Source organism: Mastigoproctus giganteus, chromosome 7 (assembly GCF_048544385.1).
Source record: "Mastigoproctus giganteus isolate SK-2022 chromosome 7, ASM4854438v1, whole genome shotgun sequence".
Taxonomy (NCBI): domain Eukaryota; kingdom Metazoa; phylum Arthropoda; class Arachnida; order Uropygi; family Thelyphonidae; genus Mastigoproctus; species Mastigoproctus giganteus.
The window spans coordinates 8818981-8836021 of NC_143581.1; the positions used below are offsets into that span (position 1 = coordinate 8818981).

General features: G+C 36.3%; 1 protein-coding gene across 1 annotated transcript in view; it reads left to right on the plus strand.

The window, feature by feature from the left end:
* The window catches only part of pnut (septin 7-like protein pnut), a 131743-nt gene that overhangs the window by 26984 nt on the left and 87718 nt on the right, over positions 1-17041 (plus strand). The window contains exon 2 of the mRNA XM_090378640.1: positions 14483-14723. Within this exon, the coding sequence (XP_090234766.1) occupies positions 14483-14723 (241 nt within the window). The remainder of the gene's footprint in view (positions 1-14482; positions 14724-17041) is intronic.

Genomic DNA, 17041 nt, shown 5'->3' on the forward strand with positions numbered 1-17041 from the left:
CCATTCTCATTCCATATTTAATTTCTTTCATCAGAATACTTTTCAGCTGCTGTATTGTGGTCGAAGTGAACTGCCCTTTCCAACATATCCCAGTTGGATTCAGATGTCGAGAATTCGGTTTGCAAAATATATGTTGGAAATTTTGGGAGTGTTCTTCGAATCATTCAGATGTAGTTTTTGCACAATGGATAGTTGCGTTGCCGTCTTTTTCTACTGTGTAGAAAAAAGATAGTTCTTGGCGTTGGCAGTATATCGCTATATTTAAATCATTCGATTTTTTACTGCACACGATCGCCAAATTCCAGATTGATCATCAACTCCCATCCCATAAATAAATGGAGGTGCATTCACAGTTGAGAGAGAAATTGGGAAGATAAAAAAAAAAAAAAAAAACGTAGATGAGAATCGGTTTTAAAATCTGTGATATTATGGAGGTGCTGGTGCCGTGAAAGATTTGAAATAACAGTATATTGTTTTTGTTGATTCAAATAAGAAAGGTCGCAATAAGCAGTTTAGATTTAACCAGAATTAAACTGTGGGGAGGAAGAATCCCCGGCAGTCGAGGGGGTGAATCTTGCCAGATATGATGCTTTTTTTTTTTTTTTTTTTTTTTTTTCCCCGAAGTAAAATTCTAATAGTAAGCGACATTTATTTATTACTGTGAAAACCCTTGGAGTGTGGGAATTGGATATATGAATAATTCTTGACTGCTCTGAGCAGAATTATTAAATTTATTAAAAATATACAAATAAAATATAAATAATCAACTAAAATGTACAATAAAATGTTACTTCATTACTTAAATATTTAAAATATACCGAATTATAAGCATAAAAATTTTATGAAATAAAATCTAAAACACAGGACCTTTCGGCATCTGTATGTTGCTTTATTCAACTAACATTTGCAAGGATACACGCTTCTTGATTAGACCGGGGTTCGAGCCCGTCACCACCAAATACGGAGGATGTGGAAAGGCAGGGAATGACCACCGCATATCCCGGAGCAATATGGCCTTAGTTGCTAATGCTCCTAAAATCCAAATAACAAAAAAACAAAAAACAGCACTGAGTATATATGAAAAATGAATAAAACGTAGAAGTGTCCACAAAGAATAGAGTTAAGAAGGGAGGAAGGAAAAAGTAATTCCCGACTGTCTCGAGGTTAGCGTAACCTTTAGTCACCAACGAACTGCTCGTAAGAAGGGGTGGAACGTGGCTGGAGGAGAAGACCGGGAGTGACGCCCATCCAACTTACGCAGCACGACAGATTCAAAGATGGGATGTATTCTCGTACCATCATTTCTGTTCAAAGTGCTACGTATGTGGGCGGATTCAAACCAGCGACGGACCTTGAAATCTCGTGCACTATTAATAATTTGAACAGTGTTTGGCTGGAGGTCACGTCCTTCTTGCGAATAGTGCACGGCTATCGCTGATTGGCTAAAATCTGCATTCTCGATAGATGGATGAACAGAGCAGATCAGAGTACAAAACAGAAGCGTTGGAAAAACTGTGGCGATAACACAATATATAAGGGAATACGCCCATTCCCACCGAATGGATTAGAGGAGAAGTGAATTCTTTACTCAGAAGATGGCGTGCACAATCCAAATACAGTACAGTACATAGATATAAAAAAAAAAAAAAAAAAAAAAAAGAACCTGGCACGATTTTATGGATTCCCAAAGATCCACAAACTTCAGGTTCCCTAATGTCCAATAATTTCCAGCACTGGGACGGCTAACTTAGCCGTGTGGCAAAATATATATCGTCTCTGTTAAAATCTCTAGTGGGCCACACTGAGTTTGTTACCACGTCTGCCCAGGAGTTTATGCGATATTTAAAAGCCCAGGAAATCAATGATTGATACCTTTTATGATGTTGTTTTGTTATACTCTAGTATTCCCACCAACCATGCAATTGATTGGCTGTATAAAACAACATATAGAAATGGACGTTACCCATAATTTATAGAACAGCACTTAGTTTAATAATAGATATATGCGAATCTTAATTCTTATCATTACGTTTAAATAATTCTATTTTTATTTACGAAGATGTTATTTACAAGTAAATTTGTGGATTAGATACGCGTTCACTAGTTAGTCCACAGATTGCCAATTTAGTTATGGAAACTTTTGAACCCGAAGTAATACCAGTAGATCGTTTTTTGTTACCCTATGGGGAATATACATAGATCATATATTCACCATTCCTATCGGGGGGGGGGGGGTGAACACCAATTTCCTACTTATCTTGATTGATGTTCCAGTTTTCGAAAATTTATTACAGAGATTGAGAATGACTATGCTCTGCCTTCCTTGACTTAATGGTAAAAAGGACACGCTCTCGCTTAATAACTTCAGTACAGTACTGTATATCATCAAACGGTGTGTACGGGTCATGCTATGGCTCTCATACCACAACAGTACTATTCGTACGCTCATGGTCCCATTGCCAGTGAGAAACAGAAAGACATGATGGAATAAAAAGTCAGAACGGCCCTCTAGAGATGTGACTCTCTTGAAGAAAGGTTAAATTACTGTGAGTTGCTTTTAATCCAGAAACACGCGAGTGTTGCTTTTCCCACCACCACACAACCTACTTCTGACCCAATCGCACTTCCGGTATGGCTAGCATTCCTTTCTACCCAGGGGCATCTCAGGGAATCACTAGGATTTTGCGCAGTTACGACACCAACACTGCAAATTCCTAATAAGAAACTGGAAAATATTCCCCTTTAAAAACTCCTATACTAGTTATGCAAAGAAGTGGGGAAGTGTACAGTATACCATGTAGAGACTGAAATGCGAGATATTGTCGGTGAAGCCTTCCATTGTCTGAGGATCGCTTGAAAGACCATGTTACGCAGAGAATGCTGATTTTAACCAATCAGCCGTATCCGTGAATTATTGGCAGGAAGTACATGGCTTCCGGTCAAACAATGTCCAAATTATTGATAGCACATGAGATTTCAAGATCCATGGCTTGTTGGAATTCGCCCACATACGTAGCACTAGACGCAATTTGAACAAAATGATGGTATGCGAATACATCCCATCTTTGAATCTGTAGCACTTTAAGTTGGATGAACGTCACCCGCAGTCCCTTCCCGCTACCTTCCTCCCCTTTTTTCGAGTAGTTCGTGGATAACTGGAGGTTACGTAAACTCGGGACAGTCGGAAATTAGCATTAGCATTAGCATTAGTAGAGGCATTTGATGCAAGAAAGCAAGCTTATGCAGCATCAGCCAAAAAAAAAAAAAAAAAAGTAACATAAATAAATAAAAATAACCACTTCCACTTCACCCCTCTGTTCGTTCGAAATACCTGTCCAGCTGAGCCTTAAACTTATTTAGGCTATCAACTTCCACGACAAGGGATGGAAGTCTGTTCCACCCACCAACCACCCGCTGGCTAAAGGCAAATTTCCGCACATCTATCCTACATCTGTCTTTCCTCAATTTGAATTTATGCCCTCTCAGGTGATTTTTCTGAGCTAGAGGAAGAATCCCATCAGCATTGAGCATGCTCAAACCATTCAAGGCTTTGTACACCTCTATCAGATCACCCCGCTGGTGCCTAGTTTCCAGACACTGTAATTTGCAAAACTTAAGCCTTTCTTCGTAAGAGAACCCCTTTGTCCCATTCACCAATCTAGTTGCCCTTCTCTGTACTCGTTCCAGCAGCTCTACATCCTTCCTGAAATGAGGCCTCCAGGCCTGTATACAGTACTCTAGGTGTGGCCTGACCATTGCCTTATACAAGGGAATAATCACCTCCTTATCCCTGCTAGAAAAATTCCTATATATCATTGACAATACACCATGAGCTACTCTTGCAGCTCGTCTGCACTGCTCAGAGAACTTCATATCTGCCTTCACCACCACCCCCAGGTCCCTTTCATTCTCTACCACTGTCAGTGTAGTACCACAGAGTTGATACGCTGCTCTGGGGTTGCTGTTTCCCATATGTAGTACTTTACATTTGTCAATGTTAAACTTCATTTGCCACCTCGAAGCCCATCTGCTCAACCTTTCCAAATCCTGTTGCAGCAGCATAGTGTCAGTAGTGTCCTTGACAACCCTGCCAACCTTCGTATCGTCTGCAAACTTGGACATTAAGCCTGATATACCATCATCAATATCATTTATAAATACAGAAAACAATAAAGGCCCCAATACTGAACCCTGAGGGACTCCACTAATAACATTAGTCCACGATGAGCAGTGTCCATTGATTACCACTCTCTGTCTTCTCCCCCTCAACCACCCCTTTATCCATAGCAGCAACTTGCCTCCAATGCCACACTGCTCCAATTTGTGCAGCAGTCTTCCATGTGCAACAGTATCAAAAGCCTTTCTAAGATCCAAGTATATAATATCAAAGTTATTCCCTGCATCCAGTTCTTTTGTGACTGCATCATAGTATCCAATCAAATTGGTCAGGCAAGACTTTCCCTTAACAAAACCATGCTGTGTCCTAGCTATAACTGAAGTCTTGTCTAGATGATCCTGCAGTGCTTCTTTCACCAGTGCCTCCATTAATTTTCCGGGAACAGAAGTTAAACTCACAGGTCTATAATTACTTGTGTCAGCCTTTTTCTCTTCCTTCCTCTCTACTTTTAGGCTACGTGGACACTTCTGTGTTTTTTTTTTTTTTCTTTTCTTCATAGTCACCCTTGCAAATAAATGTTGGTAAAGGCAACATACAGGTACCAAAAGCTCCCGTGTTTTACGCTTCTTTCTCATTTTATTTAACGCTTTTAATTCAGTATATTTTACAGTAATATTTTATTGTATATTTTAATCGAAGTTATTTAGATTTTATTTGTAATTTTTATTAAATAGTTTCTGAAATCTGGTCTGGAGCAGTCAAGAATTATTCATATAATTTTTTTTTGTCTTTCTTTTAGCACGTTTACTTTTGGACTTTCAAATTTATATTTGATCAGTTTTGTCCGACGCAGAAATACCTTCATGTTTGCTAATCTTTTTCACATGTCAAAGTGCTGATAATGTATCTCCGATCCTTGAGTATTTATTCTTTTCCAAACATTATTCTCTTGAGAAAGTGACGAAGCAGTTCCTGATTTCAAGCACACTCGGAGTCTAAAACGGATTGTTGAACATGAAATTATGCATAATTTGAACTATATAGTCAGTTAGTAACCCGAGTCATTTCAATTAGCATTTTATTTAGTTAAAAAAAAGAAAAGGCTCGTGCACACAGGTTAGGTTTTGGTAAACATCCTCTTTTAGTATTTTTAGGACTTCCGATCGAAGGACTCAACTTCATTCTCCCCATTATTTCGAAATTTTAGTTTGATATCTCAGTCTCTTTGCTTAAAAAATATAAATTTAAATATCGCTTTCCATTTCTTTTGAGTGGTATGTATGACTGAAATCGTTTGTCTTCAGATTACGAACTAATGTTGGAGTAAAACGTGTTTATAATGGATACTGGAGCTTCGAGTGATGGGCGTTATTCGTGGTTAGGATCAGCGGCCAGCAAGACTAGTCAATGTCTCAAGTCATTTTCGGTAACCAAAGTTTCCTTATTTTATTAATGGTTACTCTTATTAATCAATAAGCTTTAATTATTGTAACCATACCCTAATAGAAGTGGATGTTTACACGTGGAAGTCACAGATCAAAGCATACAAATGTGTAATAACAAATTCAGACGCTGCACTTCTCAACCCTGTTCATCTAACTGGCTTTACTACGAACTTCCCCATTGCAAATACAATCAGGCAAAACAACGAATAATAACATTTCTGTGTTAGTGTTGGCACAATCTCAGTTTTTTTACTGCAACTGTAGGAAGTTCTGATTACGAATTTACGATGAACTTTTGAATCAACGACTGCCTGCCTGTAGTTTTTAAGATTAATGGCGAGCCATGGTGAATTCAAACGTAGGTACACTCCCTCCCTGTCTACTCGGATACATCACTGTGTTTTGAATTATATTTATTGTTCCCAGACATATTTTGCACCTGCTTTCCGTAATGCCTTGAAGATTATCGTGTTCGTTGTAAAGTTAACATTTTTTTTTTTTTTTTTTTTTTTTTTTGTCTCAAAATGGAAGTGAGTATATGAAAAGAGCAAGGAAAGTAATTTCATTGGAACAGAAGATAAGAGAATTTGATAAACTTAATATTTTTTATGCTGAATAAATTTTTTGACAAAATATTATATCTTGTTTTTATTTCAAAATATTATTCGGTTGTTTATCTCAAATTAAAATCTCTAGAGTGAGACAGAGACCTTATTGCATTATTGCCAAATCAGATAATCCAAGAACCGTTAATTAAAAAAAAAGTATATACATATATATGTGTGTGTTTGTTGTATAAATTATGGATACGTAGCTCATAAATTCTTTGTGTATAATTTTAGCCAGCGAGTTATAAATTACTGGAATATGTTCCAGTGATTTATAACCTACAATGGGTGGTAGAGGCTGACAGTTGAGGAAAATTTGGCTGGATGCTGGGAGGAGGGAAATGCATAGGTTGTCTTTTTTTTTTTTTTATTTGTTTGCTAGTTCATTATTTTATATTATTTTTTCTTTCTGTTATTACCTCATTTGATTACTTTTCTCGAGACGGCCGAGTTCCAGGTGCAACTGCAAAGTTGTGTTATGGATGAAGTTGGCTGGAACCGGGGGGGGGGGGATTTGCAGCTTGTTTACATCATGTTCATGTGGAGTGGTACCGCAATGCAAGAAGAATAAGATTTTTTCTGATAAGAACTGATTCACATTGCACCCTGACTTAGAGAGAGAGAAGAAATGAAATGAAATTCATTAGCTTCTGGAAGTGGGATTGAAAGTTTTTTTTTTTCTTTTGTGGACTGCAAAGAAGGAAAGCATGGCATGCGAAAACAGCTTGTAGAAACACAATTCGCAACGGAATACCATAAACAGTAACGTCATAGTGTGTAGAACATTTTTTTTTTTTTTTTGTTGATGTGCTATTTGATCTTGTATTTTCTGTATATTGTGTTAAAATATGCGAAATTGAAATTATTTATATATATTTTTTGAAATCAATAAAAAAAAATATATTGGAATTGACCACGATTGTACATGGTCAGTAAGTACAATACGTCGTTAATGTGTTTTATTAACCTGTATTTGTGCAAATGAAAACAAAGTTGTTTTTCTCTATAAATTTTGACTTTTTGAAAGATGAGTGATTAGATTTATTTATTTATGAACTTTGTTTTTTTTTTTTTTTTTTTGGAATTGTAGTTTTAGTTTAAAAAAAATACCCACTTAAAAATATCTTTCATTTGAATTGTTTTGTGTAACGATAATTAATAGAAAGAGTAAATACATTAAGGAAGCGTGCAAAATTACAGGGTTTAAATTTGAAATCATGGCTGTTAAATTTACGGTCTTTAACCCGTACTGAAAGCCACAGTCCAAAATGCTTTTAAAGTGCCATAAACAGCATGTCACATTTCCCGTCTGGTTACACGAAATGATATTAGGACAACATCCTCTCCCATATAGCAGCTAAAGTTACCCCTAGCTTTCAACTTCATTAATCATCCGTAATTGTGTCTCTGATGTTAGAGGTCCGTCGAATCACGACCACCCTCGGCACAACACAGCGTTTTGTACGTCTGTATTTCGCCTTGTCACATAATATCTTCATCAGAGTTGGGGATGACCAAGTTTATTATTATCATCATAAGTTTGTTGCTAATTTTGAAGGGACAGGGGATTGCCTCCTTTAAATTGTAAATATTTTGAGAAATTATTTTCGAATTTAGAAAATTTTGATTTAGAATATTATTTATTATTATTATTTTTTTTTTTTTTTCACTTATATAACCAGACGTAGACGAACCTATATTTTGAACATCTAGGCACTACTGCCAAAGTTTAGTCGTCAGGTAGGGGAGGAGGAACGGAATACTTCAAGTTATCTGTAAGTCAGTAAGCAGTGAACTCGAGTTACATGATGAGTGAATGTGACCCACGAGGGTCATCTTATTATTAGCTGTATGGTGCAAGGAAGCCCGAGGCTTATGCTGCACCAGCCAAAAAAAAAAAAAAAAAAATTCCCGAGTTACCCTGTGTGTGTGTGAGAGAGAGAGAGAGAGAGAGAGAGAGAGAGAGAGAGAGAGAGAGAGAGAGAGAGAGAGAGAGAGAGAGAGAGAGTCAAAGTAGAAGGGAATCACCAAGAAAGAGAAGAATGATGATATCCAACTTAGGACCCTGGGTGTGCCAAGCCCATTCTCACCAGATGTGAGCCCCTGGGGTTAAAAATGATGGGTGCCCTCGAAAATAATGTTCCCGCCTTAACCGTTAATCAATGAATAAAACTCTGAAAGGTTTTCTACCTTCCTAAATATATTAAAAAAAAATCTATTGTTATAGTTTCCAAGCGTTATTTTTAGGGATTTCGTGAAGAAATTTCTCGCGAGAATCAGTCAGGTGACGCGCCACGTTCTTTACAACTCTGGCTTTTGCTTGAAGAGTTACGTGGTACCGGTGAAGCGCCGACACTGTTTGTTTATGGTTTCAGGTTATTTGTTTTTCTTCTCCCAATAGTTCAATAAATATCTATAGGCTTATCCTAATTACTTTTGAAAGATTTATTATTGTTTTCATCTAAAAAAAAACGGGGAAAACGAAACCCGATATTCTCTTAAGGAGAATAATAATCTGCTAGAATGATAGGTAGTTTTAAAATTTATCGAATCAAATAGTATTTATATACATAATAAGCAGAAATTTTTTGGCTTAAAAAATGGAAGAGAATAAGAGACTTGAGCAGAATTATTTTTTTCCCTGAATTATTTATTTTGAACAATATATGACTAAAAAAAAAAAAAAAAAAAACTTGATCACATACAATATTCGTATGTATTAGTATTATAAATTACCCATTGGGAAGATACTAATACATATGAAATGAAATATAAAGTAATACTGAAATAACATATATAAAAAAAAAACAAAAAAACACAAAATATAATAATTAAAAAAGCACAAAAGTCCAATGAACATGGCAATTACTTTATGGGCTTATTCCACTTGCAAAACCGATACTACAAATCAGTTGATGGTTGCAGGAGTTTTTGATCGAGAGAGAGGAAGCAAGTTGATAACCTCAGCCTATGTGAATAAGAAACAAGTTTAGAATTGGAGCAGGAACTGGTGATAAGGAGAGATTTCAGCACCCATAATCAGAGCCCCTGATTATGGGTGCTGAAATCCTTCAAGTGATAATTTTGGTGAAAATTGACCTTTCTTCATTCATTAAAGCCGAATGCTTTGTTAAATTCAATTTTTTGTCCATCAGTATTGTATGCTCCTAGGGTAGCAGATTACTCTTCCAGATTGCCACTTCAGCAACCAGTAGTTTTCAACATGTAATGGTTTGACTGTTGTGATCGCAGCTACAACCCACAACTCAAGATCATATAGAATGCCTTGTAGAATCAATGTCCTGATATACATTTTAATTGGATTTGTGTTTTGGATGTTTAACAGGTCCTGCTTTGTGACCCAGATTTTCTGCTGAATTTGGCACAGCTCCTCTATACAGTGATGGAGTCTTATTTTTGATCAGTTTAAGATCATCCAGAATTCTTAGCATTTTGACACAGAGAATAAAAACTCCATTAGTCATAGGCTGAATTGTTTTGTGTTTAACCAAAAATTTTTAAAATAGCATGCATGGATTTGAAGGTCGGGAAGACAGAAAATGATACTTGCTGACGTTAGACTCGAATTTCTGTGGTCTATTATAAATTTTCACAAAATACTTATGAAGGAAAAAAGTTCTAGAAAACATAAGTTACAGTCATGTATGAGGAAGAAAGAAAAGTTGATTCTTTTGAGTTTGAAATTGGACATAAATGGATGTTGACTGGTTGTTGCATGTATTCAGAATGGTTTGGAAGAGAGACAGAGATGAGGGGAATTATAAAAGCTGGTTCAGAACAGTGTCCGTGGAAGTAGCCGTAGAAAGGCATGCAGCAGAAACAGAACATCTATGAGACAGAGTAGAGAGACTTTGTAAGAGATGGATCATTAACCTAACTACCCTCCCCCCTTCTTTAGAATAGTCTAAAAGCATAAGAGAGAGAGAGAGTATGAGTGAGTGAGATTGTGGGGGAACCACCCCAGATGTGGAAATAATATTCCCAGGGCAGATCTGAGATAGATTTGTAGAGTGTGTAGCTGTTTTTCAGAAGAAAAGTAACCCTGAGAGCTAAGAAGAAAATCCCTTTGACCAGTGGAGACATATCATATGGACCTAGAACTTTCTTGGCATCAAGATTGCTGAAAATTATTCTGACATTCTTTTGATGGAAGAACCACAGGTAAGATTGAGTGGAGTGTACTGGGAATGATAGGAGGTGGTTTACCAAGATCATCAATACAAGAGTTAGAAGAAAAGTAGGCCCATAGTAAGTCAGCTTTATCTCTAACTGAGGTGGTAGTACCAGTGGACAAAAGTTGCGACCAAAATAGCTTTGACAATAGAGCAGAATGCTCGGCTACCATTTGACAAAAAGCAGGTTTCTACTCTTAGCCTGTTCAATTCCTTTGTGGATTAACAGTTTTATTATGGCTGTAAAAAGAATGCTGGCCGGGATCCTTGTGACACACGTGCCTGCTTGTATTCAAGTAAAATATGTTTGATTTCCAAGTGCTAGCTGGATGATTCTGTTGTCAAGAAGGGATGCTAAAACTTCAGTGCTTGGTTTGGGATGTTGACAATATTGAATGTAGCTTGCAATTCCCACATCTGGGGGAAATTGAAATTCAGAGATGTTACTGCCATCTCTGCTTTCTCCTGAAATGAACCAAGGATGGCATTGGTAGTCATAAGCAAATTACTAACTGTTGATTTAGAATTCAAAGTGTAATGAATTTGCTGAGGCCTATGAGTTGTGAGTGAGAATCTGATTTATTGGTGTTTTCAACACCTTTTCTCCCTCATTAAGGGTGCCTCCGTGGGCAGGAACAGCAGTGCGTAGCACACGCTTCTTGATTAGACCGGGGTTAGACCAAATACGGAGGATGCAGAATGTCAAGAAATGACCACCGCATATCCCTGTAGCAATATGGCCTTAGTTGCTAATGCTCCTAAAAACCAAATAACAACATTTAACAACCCTCATGAAGTTTTGGTAAGCATGGGAAATTTTTGGGAGTGTCCTAAGTGAATACATATTCCACGTAGAAGGGAAAAAATCCACTTTCAGCATGGTGTTGAAAATCATTAGGGATCAATCAGATTTAATGATAAACTGCAGAGTTTTGTCCAGTCCCAAAGTACTGGTTATAGGCATTTGATTAATAGCAGTTATAAGGTTGCATCTTGATATTTTGATGGTTAAGGCTAGGCATTTTCCATGGTAAAAAATGGCAGAAATCATGTTGGGATACTCTTGGAAATAATTTTAAAATTTTCAGAAAAATCAGGTTTGATTTTTTTTTTGAATAATCCTAAATACATCATAGTAGGGTAATACACAAAAATCAAATAAAAAAGTAAAGTAATGTTTTATTTGATTTTTCTATTTGCTTTTAATTTGAAAAAAAAAAAAAAAAAAAAAAATGCATATCTGTATTCTGTATATCTGTAAATGCAAATCTGTATTTTAAAAAAGTATGGCATATCTGTATTTTGAAATCACATGTTGTACATTTATTAATTTTTATCTTTAATGGAATGGTGGTTATTTGCAAGAATACTGTAGGCTGAGAACAAGTGTTCCACACCGAGGCTTATTACTGGCACTTATGAGCAGTATAATGTGATAATCTCAGATTGCCTTGTTTAATAATTCACCACTCCAGAGTGCTATAAAATATGAAGAGGAATTCCTGAGGGCAGTCAACGATAGGCAAAAAAATTCAGCTTTTTCGGGATCTGTGGGAACTTGCAAATTCAAAGCTTGCACTGGACCAAAAACACATGATAAAAGTCAGCAGCAGGCTGCCTGAAGTGATTTATTGTTTTTGAGAGATATGTCTTTTCTCACCATATTGACGTAGTCATTTGTGCCAATTCGTTTTAAAAGTCATCTTTAGATATGAAGGCTAAATTTAGAACTGCAGGTATTTCAGTAACTTTTTCTGAAGTTTCATACTTCAGTAATGATGCTGGTGTTATTTTCTGAGCCTGTTTTGCTACTTCTGAATTGTTTTATAAGAAATTTCTTTTGGACAGCTCTTTAAATTCAGAATGCAGAGTTTGACACTTCGTTCAGCACAGTACAATTCTGAATAATGTTCCATGTATTTTGAAGGAAACAGAGTGGCTTTCAACCAGTTATTCCAGCATGCAGTGACTGTTATGGGTGAGACACATATGTTGGAACAGAAGTGAAGAAATTATTCTTTCCAAGTGGACACACAGAGAAGAGTTGAACTGATCTTTACTAACCTGTTTACATTTGGAAAATTTTTTCATTATATATCACCAATTAAAAATTTGTAGATGAACCATACAGGTAATGTGCACTCCATTCAGGAACTCAAATGCTCTGAAACTTTTCTCCCACCTTTTATGTATATATGTTGTCTTTTCAGTTATGAATGCTGTTATAAATCTAAAACTAATTTGGAATTCCTGCATAGTTTTCATAACTGCTTCACTGTCAGTTTTGTAATTGATCATCTGAAGAACTGCACTGTAGGTATTTCTTCAGTGATATAAGTTATGGGATAGCTAAAATATTTAATATCTATATGTTATTTGTGTCAGCTGATTCACGAAAACTAAGTTGATTTCTTTACAGTAATCAAGTAGTCTTTCATCTGAGACTTGTGGCTTTCAAAAACACTAGATAAATAGATTTTGTAAATTGTAGAAACATTTGGAATCACACCAGTATTTTTTTTAGGATACTTTCAAGACGAGACTTATTAGTAGTTTACTTTTTATATGGAGGTTTCACCAGTTGCTCAGTAATTTTAGTTATGCATTTTTGTAAGGTCCAATTTGATGTGACATTTAAAAAATAATCATATATTATGCTGAAATTGTCTTTCTTCACATTCTGAAACACTAAGAATTATTTACATAATAAGAACACCAATAATTAATTATTATATTATTATTATTGGTATTCTTCCAAGAGCAGGTCCATACATACACTCCACTACCTCTCCATATTTCCCTATCACCAGCTCTCTTCATCTCTACCATCTCCTCTCAATTCATCTATCATAGTTTTTCCTCAGTTTCTCTCTGGGGTCTTCCCCTTAACTTATCCCTCCATTGCATTCTTCATCGATCCCTCATCTCACAACAGATGTCCAAACCAATTTCTCTTCTGCCTTCTGATTATTTCAGTCAAACATCTCTTCTCACTTATCCTTCTCATTGCTCACTTTACTACTTCATCTTAATTTTTCCATCCTTCTCTATACCACATCAGTGCTTTCCAGTCTTCTAATATCTCTTCATACCAGACATTATAAGAATATTATGTAATAAATGAAAATAAAGATATTGTCATGATATTTACTTGATGTTTTATTAATTTTACATTAAAAGGAGAACTGGACCGTGATGATTTACATTTTTTCTAATGTGGACTACAAAGAAAACTGCTGTGATTGGCAACCCCTGTTCTACAATATAAATATGCCAGTTAATAGAGATTTCCTGTTATCTAACTATGCTTTTACTGTAGTTAAAATATTTCTAAAATCCTGTTTGTGAGCAAGAATGGCCATTACCATATTTTCGTGCCCATAAGATGCACATTTTTCCTGGTAAATGTTGCCTAAAATTTCCCTGTCTTACAATCGGAAGTTATACCAGTGATGTCTTTATCTATAAACATCATACAGTAATGCCTTTATTTATAGTTATTTTCAGAATGTCCAGGTGGTGTCTAAAAAAAAAAAAAAGGTAGCTCTTTTGTGTGACCACATGTAACAGTCAAACATCTCTTCTCACTTACCCTTAACAGAGGCAACAAAAAGGATGGTTTGCTGAATTGAAAACATATAGAGTTAGCTGTAATTCTATCAGGCCTTAGCCAACTGCAGCCATCGGACATCTCAGTTAGTAAACCCTTGAGTATTTGTGTGTGAAGAGTGGACTAAATGGATGGAAGCACCAGATCACGATTTGCCATCAACAGGATGAATGAAATGATGAACAATTTCCCTGCAAATAGGTGAAAAATAAGTGTGTTAATGAAACATGAGACAGTTGCTATGTCTTTTAGAAAATTGTGAATCGGTAATGCCTTTGATCCTGAAAATGATGCACTTTCTCAAAATACAGAATGAGACAGTAGAATGATGTGCTATTGGTGTTGGGAGTAAAGGCTTCACTTTACACATTCATTCTGATGATATGTTTTGATAAAATATTTTTTCCCAAAATTTTTCCTCTTAAATGTGGGTGTCTTTTATTGCCTGGAAAATATGGTAAATTTATCATGTATGCAATTCTTATTCCTAACAGATATAATATTTTCAGTTATCAGCAAAAAGGGAACTGTTTTTTCGACAAGATGGTCCTCCTACTTCAGCAACTATCAACTCTACGGCATCATCACTGAATTCATCAAAAGAGTCTTTGTATAGTAAAGAAAAAGACAACATGAAAGAATCTGTATTAACAAAAGATATGGAGGGATATGTTGGATTTGCCAACTTACCTAATCAAGTATACCGTAAAGCTGTCAAAAAGGGATTTGAATTCACACTCATGGTAGTTGGTAAGTTTAAAATTTTATACTAAATTTGTTTATAGAAGTAGCACAAGTTATAGAAGGAGAGCTAGTCTAAATTATGATAGCTCTGAGTTACATTGCATTAGGATTGCTTTGACTACTGTTTTGCATGGAGTTGAAGGTAAAAACCTTCAGATCCATGCAAAACACATCTCATGTTTCACATAGGTAACTTAAAGCAAACACTTTTGGGCTGAGCTGTCAATCAGAACAAATCTCAAAATGTTTTCAGAAGTTTATTCCACATACATAAAGTAGCCTCAACACAAGAAAAAGAAGAAATAAACGTATATGCTATGTCTATAAATAAAAACCAATCATTGCTCAAGTAGCAGAGTTCAGTCAGCTTTGCCGATATTGAGTAGTTGTTAATTTTGTGTGCCTTTACTTTTACAGTACTCGTTTATTGACCACTTAAGAATGACTGCCTCTGTATGTTACGGCACAGCACTTGTGTTCCTTTTGAGTATGCATTAGCATTAGTAAAGGCACATGATGCAAGAAAGCAAGCTTATATAGCATCAGCCAAAAAAACCCAACAAATCTTCTAATTTCACCCGTGCACTCTCTCCAAATGTTTGTCTAGTTCTGCCTTGAATATATTTAAGCTATCAAGCTTAAATTTTAATTTAAGCTTATATGCATAACGGCACATCACTTCTAGTGCCAATTGACATATATACATCAGAGGCAGTGAACATGTTAATCAGTTCCTCTGAATTGTGGTGCTTAGATTTATTTAATGGATCTTAGAACTTTTAATATATCGATAAATTTATTTGTTATTTGGAGTACAAGTGGCATTTGAAAAGTTTGTAGTCAGAGTATGAAGGGTTTATTTGAGGAGTCTGGTAACATGTTACTTTTCAACTTAGTCCTCTTTGGGATCAATACACTTTTGTCACTGATGCTGCAGTGTGTTGATTCTAGCTGTGAAAAGAATCTTCTTCAAGTTCTCTGCTCACAGGCAGGTTCAGGGCTGCATTGATGCCATTTCTCTCTGTCTTGTGCTTTCCTTTTAATTCCTGCATAATTTCCTCTTCCCATCCAATCCAATCCATCATTCCAATTCTCCTTCTCTCAGCAGCTCTCTTCCCACACATCTTCCTCTCTATCACTTTCCGCAGCATACTTTCTCTTCTCAAAACATATCCTATAAAGTTCTTTTGTCGTCTTCTTAGTTCTTTTACTAATGTTCTCTCTTCTCCTACTTTCCTCAGAACTTCCTCATTACTCACTCTGTCCACCCATTTCACCCTTTCTATTCTCCTCCACGCCCACATCTCGAAAGCTTCTGGTTGTCTGATCTCCTCTCTTCCCAGTGTCCATGCCTCCGAGCCATAAAGTACAACAGTCCATATTAATCTTTTCACCATTTGCTTTCTTAATTTCTTCTTGAAACTTCTTCTCAATAGTTCTTTTCCATTACTATGAAAATGTGAAAAGTGTTCTCTTGGATTTTCAGGAATGCCTCCACTGCAGCAATGGCATCACTGTCAGTGGGAAAATCAATGTCAGCTTGATATTTTTTCAAATTTAAAAATAGATGGGAATAGGGAGGGCCCAAGGTTTCAAAGTTGCACTCATTCAGTGCAACCATGGCAAAAACAGACTTGTGAATAGGTCTGCATTTTCTTGGCAGAACAAAACTCCTTTGTTCAGTTTCCTTGTTTATCTTTAATGTTTTTGCTGCACATGGCTCACAAGGTCTGTGTAATATGCCCCTGTGACTGTTGCCTTTCTGAAGGTAATCAACTAGCAATACTCCATGAGCATCCCAAAAAAAACTAGTGCCATTACCATGCCAGCAGAAGCAATTGACTTGACTTTCTTTGGACAGGAGAAAAGAACTGTTTCTACTGTTTGTACTGCTCCTTTGTCTCTGGCTGAAAGTGATGGACCCATGTCTCATCTATATTCCCAAACCCTCTAAAGAAATTTACTGGATCTGCTGTCAACAACTTTCAGACCAATTGTGCTGACATCTATTTCATAGGGAGAACCTCTGTTATTATGTAGTAAGCATGTTCAGATAAGATTCCTAAGATGTAAGCAACGTACTGAACTGTCACCGGATCATGCACACTGTCGACAACTTGTGGAGTTGATGGATGTTGCAGGTATTCCACAGAATGGGTCATTTCAGGCTCTCTTTCCTTCATTTAAATTCTGCTGCCCACTTAACTATGGAATAGGGAAGGGCATCCTCCACCCCACCTCTAATGTAACCATATCCTCATGAAATGCCTTTGACTTTAGTCCCTTTTTCCCAAATATTGGATGACTGCATGGTGACTGATTCT